Here is a 10,561-nt window from a genome sequence, read left to right on the forward strand (position 1 = left end):
CAGTCCAGCACATAACAGCAGTTATGTGCTGGACTGTCTCCAGCACATAACTGCTCTGGTAGAGGACCCGAGCTCAGGGGATGAAACAGACCACCCGCGGAGGGTGAGAAGGGAATTTTTTTTATTTATATATATATATATATATATATATATATATATACATACACACACACATACTGGCATATGCTGCCACCCCTGAAAATATCCCTGCCACCCTCTTGCCACCCCGTAAATATTTTTCTCGATCCGCCTTAAGCAGAAATAAATTAGGACTCCTCTTCCTGTTGAGAACATCATCACTAACATGGTTTCTGTAGACGCTGCCATTAGTAAAGGGCTGGAAATGCCGAGGAGAGACGGAGGAAATCAACCCACAGAGCCTCCAGATGCGTTTGGCCTGARTGCAGTGCTCACCGGAGCGACCTGTGGCCTTTTATTAGAAAAACGGTGTCACCTGCGCAAAACTCCGCCCACAACAGGAAGTCAACATGAAAACAATATTCAACAGTTTCAATATAGATTTGGTGAAATCGGGAGTTTAAGTTTAATTGTGCAGCCGTGTTCAGTATAAGCATCGTTATATGCGCTGCATATTTTCTGCCCGGGTCCTGCTTGTAAAGGAGAGAGACGTATCAGTGGAGTATTAACCTGGTTAGGTACAGGAAATTAAATTAAGTGAAATAGCCAAACTTAAAAGCGATCTGTGTTAATTGATTATCACTGAGATGTGTCTGTTCACAAACTGAACTCAAACAAAAGACTAAACTCAGCATCGTAGCTATGGCAACACAACAGCCAAACTGAGAATTTTTTTTCTTTTTTTACTTTTAGAAAGTAAACTTGCCAATTCCTTAAAACTTTAAATTTAAACGTTAAACTATTTGAAATTGGCTGCACAGTGAGCTGTTGGTAGAGCTGTTGCCTTGCAGCAAGAAGGTTCTGGGTTCGATTCCGGGCCCCGGTCCTTCTGTATGGAGTTTGCATGTTCTCCCTGAACGGAGCGTGGGTTTTCTCCGGGTACTCCGGTTTCCTCCCACAGTCCAAAAACATGACTGTCAGGTTAATTGGCCTCTCCAAATTGCCTCTAGGTGTGTGTGTGTGTGTGTGCATGGTTGTTTGTCCTGTGTGTTGCCCTGCGACAGACTGGCGACCTGTCCAGGGTGACCCTGCCTCTCGCCCGGAACATTAGCTGGAGATAGGCACCAGCAAACCTCCCGACCCCACTGAGGTGTAAGAAAATGGATGGATGGACTATTTGAAATCTAATTTATTTATGCTGAAACCGTTAAATTGAATAGCGTTCTCATTCTCAAACACATGTTGAAATTCTAGTAAGATAGTTAGACATATCTAACTAGCTATTGCTAGGTCTGTAGTCTGTGTTAAAATGTAAGTCTTTATGGGGCCCCAGAAGGTCTGAGGGCCCAAATAGCTGCTTGGTTCGTTTTACCTCAGGCCAGCTCTGCCTCCAGGGCTGGTACTTTATTATTTAAGTACAAAACTATTGCCATAATGTTGAAAATACTTGTATATGATGATCGATAATATTTCAAATATTGTTCATGATTGTATTCGAGCAAATAAAGATGAGAAAAAAATGGAGGACATGAAAACAGCTTTACTTTAATGTCATTTTCAGCAAGGCCATGTACAACATTCTTTTTAAGTTAAGCATCTCCCTTTCTAATAATTTAAAATACATGCAATCCCTCAGATTTAAAAAAACAAACATTACACTCTGCATACCAGGGCTCACATTTAAACAGTTAGCTCAGAAGTTTTGAAGTGGGGTTTTGTTAAAAGGTTAACAAAATAAATTTCTTATCAGGAATAGAAAACATTATGACTTAATTGGGTCAAAGTAATTTCCTCCATTACTCTTATTCTGTACCTACATACATTATTTCACTCCTCTGTATTTCTATTTTGTACCAAAGTACTCAAACAATTTTCTAAGCTTGATAATAAAATTTTAATCAAGCATATTAGCTATTAGAATAACTGTTCAATAGATTGATTGTTGATGTTTGAAACTTCAAAGATGTATTATGATTGAAGTAATAGATATATATCCATTTCTTTTTATTTGTATAAAATAAAAAAAACAACAGATTTTTACTACAGATATTTTTTTCAACATTATTCTTGAAGTACAATTTTAAACTTCTTATCCACATTTTGAGATTTTTCTCACGACTTTGTATTTAATCTTTAAAACAGGTAAGCGGCAAAAAGTCAAAGCCTTTATTCGACCAGGTCAGGCTTTTATCTGACCCGGTCAGATTTTGTTGATTTAATTTTGTTGAAAGTTCTTTGTCGTGTTTTTCCTCTCAGCGAGGTTTTGTAACTTTGGCCACTTACTAACTTTCTTTAAGCATTTCTTTCATGCACATCCAACCTGGTCCCAAATCCAGAGTGAGAATATTGACAAGCCCAGAACTGTTTACCTGTTCAGAAAGACAGATAAGAGAAAAACTTCTGCTCCTCAGCAGAGAGGGAAAAATAACATCTGACAAAGGTAAGGCACCGCTTCTAGTTTCTAGTTTCTATTTCTGTTCTTGGCAGCTCTGGTGTTGAAAGCTGAAGGAACAAATGTCTTTCTCAGACTTTGAAATCCTTCCCATCTTTCTCCTCTCAGATAAATGTTGGTATTCAGACTTTGTAGTTTTAACTCCTTTCTTTTAATCAATTTTAGTGTTCATCCGTTCAAATTCACAGAAATCTGCTTGCTTTGTTTTCTTTGTCAGATCAATCATGAAATGATTCATCCTTCAGATTAAATTTGAAGTCATGACACTGATGCAGCACATATGATATTTTTGTGTAGGGCTTTGGTAATAAAAATAAATAAATTAATTAATTAAAGCCACATTAAAAACAGGGTTGAGACTAGAGCTGCTTTAGGGGTGGTAGAGTTTAATGTTTCCTCTCTGATAACCACTCTGGATTCAAACTAAATAGGGAGGGACTGAGGATCGTTTATTAAAGATAGATTGTTTACTACTTGTAACCTTTTCACAGAACACCAATTTTGAAATTCTGAACTATTCCACCAGTCAGAATTATTTCAGTGCTTTGTCTCTCTGATCCTGAGGTAAACACAGGTTTATGTGTGCATACAATGTGCGCGCAAATGTAAAATAAATAAGATTTATTTATTTTTTTAATGATACTGAAAGTGAAGCGGCTCAGTTTTAAGCAGAACGCCTCACAGCATCCTGGACCTGCGCACCATCGCGGCCCCCCTCCGCCTTCTGACGGACGGCCGCATGGTGACGCCCTCGTTCAGCTTGAACCGCGCGACGCCACCGGCCTCTTCCAGCTTCTTGGCGCTGCAGCACGGCGTCGGTACCTTGACGGTGTTGCCAAACTTGGAGTAGTCCACTGCGTACATGCCGTCGTCTTCGGACACCGTCGGCACGAAGCGCTGGCCCCACAGGATCTCCTCCGACAAGTAGGAAGTCCTGGCCTGCGTGGTGATGCCGGTGGTCTCCACCACCCCCTCCAGCACCACGATCACCTCCAGGTCCTGATGCTGCAGGTCGTTCGGTGAAAGCTCGTACAGGGGGCTGGACTTGTCGATGACATGGCAGATGATGAGGGGGGACACCAGGAAGACCCCGTTGGTCCCCACCGGGTTATCCATGTGGATGTCGATCTGGTCAAGGGGCACCACCTCTCCCTCCTCCGTGGTGCTTCTCCTCACCACCTGCATTCGCACAGTGGCGCTGATGATCATGCTTTTCCTCAGGTCCCCGATGCGGATCATAAAGCACAGCTTGCCGTTTCGGAGGGAGATGACTGCGTGCTTGCTGAAGATGAGCGTCTCCGCGCGCCGGTGGGCCTGCGCAGTTTTCATGAAGATGCAGCCCAGCATGATGGCGTTGATGACCAGTCCGACGATGTTCTGCACTATGAGGATGATGATGGCCGAGACGCACTCCTCCGTGATCATCCGACCCCCGAAGCCGATGGTCACCTGGACTTCTATGGAGAAGAGGAAGGCTGAGGAGAAGGAGTGGATGTCCGTTACGCACGGGACAAAATCATCCCCCGACTCACCCAGGTCTCCGTGCGCAAAAGCCACAAGCCACCAGATCATCCCGAACAGGAGCCAGCTGCATAGGAAGGACATGGTGAAAATGATGAGAGTGTGGAGCCATTTTAAATCCACTAGTGTCGTGAACACGTCCTGTAAGAACCGACCCTGCTCTCGGATGTTGGTGTGCGCGACGTTGCAGGTGCCGTTCTTCCCCACAAACCGAGCCTTCCCTTGTTTGGCCTTGTACTTCGGCTGCAGAACATCCTCAGCTAGTCGTGTCAGCAAGTAATCCTCAGGAATGAGTCCCTTCCTGGACAACATTGCACTCCCATACCCACAGCCTTCAGGCCCGGGGTCCTCTGTGTGCTCGGCTCAAAGACGGGTTCGTCCGCCTTCCTTCCCAGTCGGAACCCGCTGGTGTTCGCTGTCGGGCGCGTCCTGGTGTCGCTCCGTGTTCTGGAGGCTCGCGCGCTACCTCACGTTGCCTCTGGATCAGGCGCTTCAGCACCGGGAAGTCCCATGAGAGGATTCTTCCTCCACGTTCCACAGCTGCCGCCGCCACTCACAGCACCGACCGACTGGCTGGACGTAGCTGGGCCACGCCGCCCAGTCTCATCCCGAGTCCGCTCGGCTACACGCGCAGCTGAGCTCTCGTGGTCGTGGCCTCGTGCGTAAAAGGGGGTTTTGGGGGAGGAATCAACTTTCGACGCAGGGGTGTGAGGACCGTCTGAGCGGCGTTTGATCACATTTGGATTTGGAGGCAGGTTCACGTGTCGCAGCTGAAGCTGTGCTGACCTCGCCACTCCACTATAGCTCGGTAATGTGAGATGGAGCGATGAGGAGAAGCAGTCCCTCCCCCATCCTCCGTTTTAGTCTATCGGTGATTTCTGTTTATTTTTATTCTCTTTTAAACGCTGTTTGCAATCAAAGGAAAAGGAGTTGACTTTCTTTACTCACCCCAAACAAACCCTTACGCAAAGCCACGGTTTGTCAAATATATCCTTATCCTCCGCCTGCCTCTGCTGCTGCCTCAAAGGCAACAACACGCCCACTTTTCCTTCTGCTACAACGGAGGAACTCAAGCGCAGGAGGAGACGAGAATCCAAGAGAGGTGCAACGAGCAGCTGATTACATCTGCTTAATTACGGCTCTTACAGTTAGGACACAATCACTTCTCAAGAAATTCACATTTAAAAAAAATACATGTGTTAACTCATAACATCCATTAGTTACCTTTACTCAACCCAAATAAACCACACATGTAACAATGTTTCACGGGTTTCTTTATAAACCAACCCTGAGAACCTACAGCACATGGTGGCGTCTTACACCGAGCCGGTCACATTATTGGTATTCAGCGTGAATAAAAAAAAAACCTTAGACTAAATTCATCATTAATCTGGAAAATCTTTTAGTGGACAAAAATAAAAATCTCCAGTTAATACATAATTGTTTTTTTTATTTATTTATATTTTTTTCAAAATCACCAGTGGTGCAAAAATGTTGGAACTCGACCTGTAACAGGTGAAGTATTTTGATGTGGGTCACATGACCTACAGGGGGTGGAGGGGGGGCACCAGCAGTCAGAAAAACGCAAAGTGTTTTTTTTACAAATCAGCCACTGTGCTGAGAGTAGTGATGGACGCAATCACTACCAGAGTGAACTGAATTAAAAGAATGAAGTTACAAATTCAATACTTTTTGGGACTATAGTCAAGGTAAGCTGCATCTTTGGGTGGAGACATTATGAACTAAATCTCAAATCATTAAAAGAGATAATATTCTTTAAGATTAAAGGGGTCAACAAACTATTCCCTCCATCTTTAATAGCCAATCATTATAATGTTCAAAATCATCCTTTGCATAGAGAAATATATTCGCTGACTGAGCAGGGAAGTCGTGTGTGCAGGGGCAGCAGTTACCTGCTCAGCTCTTTTCTCTTCATCTGCGGTAATAAAAATCACCGTCCTGAAAACCTCAGAGTCCGAGCACGTTGTGATGATAATTTATGTTTTATTAACAAAGAATCAATCATTTTTATGTACAAATATAATACAGCATGATTACAAAATAAGAGGAATATATATATTCCATGGGACAATTGCACTTTGAATGTCTTCCTTTGATGCTTCCGAAGCTTTCCTCTTCTCGTGCCGCTTCCTCTACTTGTCCGCTCGCACGAAGGAGGCGAAGACGCTGTCCTCTCTGTCAAGCAGGGCCTGGGGTCTGTCGTACTCCAGGATGATCCCCCGCTTCATCACAATCACCAGGTCGGCGTTCAGGATGGTGTGGACTCGATGCTGCATGGCGGAGAAGAAGGGATCCATTACTGCACCGGGACAGCTCAGAGTTTCGAAGAAGTCAAAACCGACTCACCGTCTCCCTTTCAAAACTTGGATGCAGTGTTGTGATGATGCATAAATCAATGAGTTTGCAAACGGAAGATATAGAGTTAAAATTGCTGAGTATTTTTTAATAAAAACAATCGGCATTAGCAGATTCATGTTTGTTTTTTTTGAAAACCTTTATGAGGACGAGAAAAACAAAACCAGTCGGGGATGTTCATTCCTTCATTCCTTTCTTCTGACCTAGTTTCCACTCTTTGCTTCATAATCTTGCAGCAGAATAACTGCAGTCATTTATGAGAAACACATTAGCAGAACAGGATGAAAGTCAGCACTCTCGAGGCAGAAATGTATAGCTGCTATGTTGCAGGAATCCCTGAAGAGCTGCTGCAGTGTAAGAGGAGGAAGAGGAAAAGGAGGAAGAAGAGGTACTCACTGCTATAGTTACTACTGTCCGGTCAGCAAAAGAGGTCATCACCACTTTCTGCAGGATGCTCTCCTGAGGGATGCAGAGCAAGAGAATGCCGTTTCAAACATGCACACGTTAGATTCCACTTTGCATAAAAATGAGATTTTTATTAAGATTTAACTTAACGCTTGTAACAACAACAAAAAAAACAACACACACATACACACATATTCTTTCCTCTGCCCTCTATCTTGTTTATCTGTGTGCACTAAAAGCTGAACTGTGTTTCCTCCGGGGCTTTCCTGCTATGTTGTTGTAAGCTCAAAGTGGAGCTGTTTGTGAGTGAACATTCAAGAGAGGGATATCTGAATGTACAGAAACTCCCCTCAGGCTCTTATACGCACTTAGCTCTGCCTTCTTTTATTTCACCCTCTTTCGGCTTCATTCGTACCCTCTCCAGCACTTCTGCTTGCTTCCAACTCTCCTCACTCTAAAATCCTCGGTCTGGGAGTTCCACGTCTGATCGTCTCCCTCTCTCCCTGCCACAGTAGTTCATATTTATCAAGCGCAGCTCTTGTCAAAGACTATCCACATGTTTAGCTTTGAGGTAATCGTTTAGGACTAAACAACACATTATTCTGGAACTTCCTTTATTTGATCCCTCTCCTTATCTGAAATGGTAACACTTCTGTAAACTAGTTAGCTTCCTGGCATTGACCCTGCTTTTAAGCAGAACCTTTCCATTAAGGTCTGGAACGTTCCGGAGGCTTATTGTTAGCACCTTAACAATAAGCCCAAACCGGTTTTACTGTATGTTTGGTATCACTGCCCTGACCAAGCTGAGTCCAGGCTTCAACCGCTTTATGCACTAGCACCTCTACTCTCTGTCTATGTAGACATTTAAAAATTTCAGCCAAACTTGAAGTTGCAGATTTTCTAGCAGGATGTTCTCTATTGGTTGTCATCCTCTGAGTCCAGTGACCTGGTGTCCCGGCTCCTTCCAGTTTATGGGACGTTTAAGTCATGGTGTTATCTTGATTCTGGACATCCTAAATATTTCTTTTTCTCTAAAGGTGAGAGTCTGTGGCCAGATGGTTGAGGCTTACACACGGTTGGCTTTTCCAGCAGGACGCTGATCCTAAACACACATCATCACTGGCTTTGGAAAAGATAAAGCAGACTAAGCTTCAGAGATGGCATTTCTAAATAAAATACCTAAAAATTGCTGAACGTTAATTGCTTAAAAGCCGGGATGTGTGCCAGGAAATCGGTCCGTTAAAAATATATACCATTCCAGAATCATGACAGAAAGTTGGTGATGGGTACAAAACAGAACTGGGTGAGATGCAACTTGCTAAATCAAATATTAATAGTGGTTTATGCGCATATGTTTTGAGCCTGTACAGACCATTTTGACCCTGAGTTGGTTTAGAGTAAATACACATCAGATACAAATTTCAACATCCATTTCTTGTTTGCAAAGTCGCTGCAGCTGAATGCAGAATTAACAACCCACCACCAACGAGAACAACTGGAAGGTTTCAGAAAAAGTCCAAAAATGAATATGGGATTCAGAATGAGGTGTAAACTTTTGACCAAATCTGTGGGTCTTAATAGTTAATTATAGAAGTAAATATTTTTAATTTAAGATCAGGTGAGACTCACTGTCATTAATTTCTCCTTGAAACATTTAAATCTGCCTCTTACGCTTCATCGTATTTGGAGTTTCATCCCATAAACATCTTCATTTGTCGTTATCTTTGCGCCGTCGCTGGCAGCTAAAATGCACCCAGGGAACTTTGTGAGCTCTCATTTCCGTCGCCCTCTCCTATCTCGGCTTTTCTCATTTCCTGCGCCTCCCTTCCTAAAACGCCTCGTCTCCACTTCATCGCCTCGAGATGTTTCTCTTGTTAGACGCGTACTGACCGTCGCCATGTCTATGGAGGCCGTGGCTTCGTCCATGATGAGGATGCTGCTCTTCCTCACAAAGGCTCTGGCCAGACAGAAGAGCTGTCTCTGGCCCTGGCTGAAGTTCTCTCCTCCCTCCGTCACCATGGCGTCTGAAAACAACAACCACGAACTTCATAAACGACAACCTCAAAGTCGTCATAAAGGCTCGGATTTGAACTGAAAACGGGAAAACAGAAAAGACCCAGAACTTTGAACTTTTGCTCTGTATTTTTTAACCTTATAATATGCTGTTAACCCTCCTGTTATGTTGCGGGTCAAATTGACCCGTTTCAAAGTTTAAAAATATTTTAAAAATAGTTGCAAGTATTTTTATTGCATGAAACTTTTTCTATTTGTCTTAATAGGTGAACTNTGTATATATATTTTTTTGATAAAAAATAAAAGCATAAATACATATTTTGATAAATATATTAATCTTTATATGTTTATTACTTTATTTATATATTTATCTTTTATATAGAGGACCAGTTCATTGTGAGGCACTGACTTTTGACTTAGACACCATCCATGTTATTGGACCTACGGAAATTTCGCGCATCCACACAACGCTGGGGGGCAAAAAGACAAATCTTTTACATGTCATCAATACCCGCGTTAACTCAGTGAAACTTAAAAATGTAGCTATTAATTTCGTGCTATGATCCACAGCAAACTGTATTAGCCAAGCTATGCAGACTCGTTGCCATAGCAACTGACAACAATGCCGCGTCATGTTTTAGGATTTAACAGCAAAAAACATTCAAGAATTTTGCACACAATCTAAAACACGACTTAATCAGTTAATGACTACCTTTTTTCTCATTTCATATTGTTTCTGAACTGTTCGTGCTCTGCTAGAGCAGCGGTGATCGCGGAAGGTTTTTGAGTCGATCTCGGCGTTAGGTGACAGACTGAACGCAGCCAGGACGCTGAGACCAGCACGTCCTTCTCCTTAAAACGTTCGTAACTTTATGAAAGAACAAAAAAAAAAAAAAAAAAAAAATCAACAAAACATGTTCAAATTAGTGACCCAACGAACAATCTCAGTAAATATCGTTTCAACAAGATGTTGCGCAATTCTGTGCGTTTCGGTTCCATTATCAAAATAAATAGTAGAGCAGGAGTTTAAAATGAACTAATCAACCACCTCTTTTTTCATGAGAGGTTTATTAATGATCGCAAAAATAAATATCAAGCCTGCAAACCTAATATCGTAACGGACTGAATGTTGTATTTTTAACGTAATCTCTGGTCGGCTTGTGGAGCKCAGGAGGTTGCCATGGCAACGGGTGTGCTTAACCCTCCTGTTGTCCTCGGGTCAAAATGACCGAGATTTGTATGTGTTTTCCCTATACACAGAAAATGAGGACAACAGAAGGGTTCACAGAGAGAGACGGAGAGTAAAAGGGTGCGAGTGGTTTAGAGTTGATCACCTGTTCAGGTTGTTTTACCTTTGCTGTGACTCATCACAGTCGCTGTAGTTTCTGAACGTTCAATTAACAAATTTTTTTATTTATTTTTTTATTTTTTTTTTAGAATTTATTCATTTCATTTAAAACAAAACAGATGCTATACATACAAAAAAGAATATACAAAACACAAATAAAATGAAAGGTAGCAGAAGAAGAATAAAATTCTTATTAATATCTGCCCCTTTTTTCCAAAATAAACAAATTCAAACAATGATAATTTTCAATTAATAAAACATAACAAAAGAAAAAAAGAAAACATCAACTCCTTCTTGTACAACAATTATTATGATTGCACATTATACAATTGTATATGTCTTCAACAACTTAACTTTTATCATTCTCT

General features: G+C 42.1%; 2 protein-coding genes across 6 annotated transcripts in view; both read right to left on the reverse strand.

Moving 5' to 3' along the window:
- Positions 1 to 1,598: 1,598 nt before the first annotated feature.
- kcnj11 (potassium inwardly rectifying channel subfamily J member 11) lies at positions 1,599 to 5,297 on the reverse strand. 2 transcript variants are annotated; one of them, XM_008411581.2, is made up of 2 exons: positions 4,207 to 4,307; positions 1,599 to 4,118 (listed from the first exon to the last, which is right to left on the reverse strand). In XM_008411581.2, exon 2 carries the CDS (start codon positions 4,100 to 4,102, stop codon positions 3,209 to 3,211), a length of 894 nt encoding a protein of 297 aa, XP_008409803.1. In that variant the 5' UTR covers positions 4,103 to 4,118; positions 4,207 to 4,307; the 3' UTR covers positions 1,599 to 3,208. The 2 variants fall into 2 exon arrangements, with proteins under 2 accessions (XP_008409803.1, XP_008409802.1); XM_008411580.2 differs by having other exon boundaries at positions 1,599 to 5,297.
- A 10-nt stretch (positions 5,298 to 5,307) lies between these two features.
- Positions 5,308 to 10,561, reverse strand: part of abcc8 (ATP-binding cassette, sub-family C (CFTR/MRP), member 8) — a 68,587-nt gene continuing 63,333 nt past the window's right edge. For all 4 annotated transcript variants that reach the window (XM_008411583.2, XM_008411585.2, XM_008411582.2 and 1 more), the window contains 3 exons: positions 8,723 to 8,856; positions 6,824 to 6,886; positions 5,308 to 6,342 (listed from right to left, as the gene is read on the reverse strand). In XM_008411583.2, the coding sequence (XP_008409805.1) occupies positions 6,205 to 6,342; positions 6,824 to 6,886; positions 8,723 to 8,856 (335 nt within the window). In that variant the 3' untranslated portion in view covers positions 5,308 to 6,204. The remainder of the gene's footprint in view (positions 6,343 to 6,823; positions 6,887 to 8,722; positions 8,857 to 10,561) is intronic.

This window comes from Poecilia reticulata, linkage group LG6 (assembly GCF_000633615.1).
Source record: "Poecilia reticulata strain Guanapo linkage group LG6, Guppy_female_1.0+MT, whole genome shotgun sequence".
NCBI classification, from domain to species: Eukaryota; Metazoa; Chordata; class Actinopteri; order Cyprinodontiformes; family Poeciliidae; genus Poecilia; species Poecilia reticulata.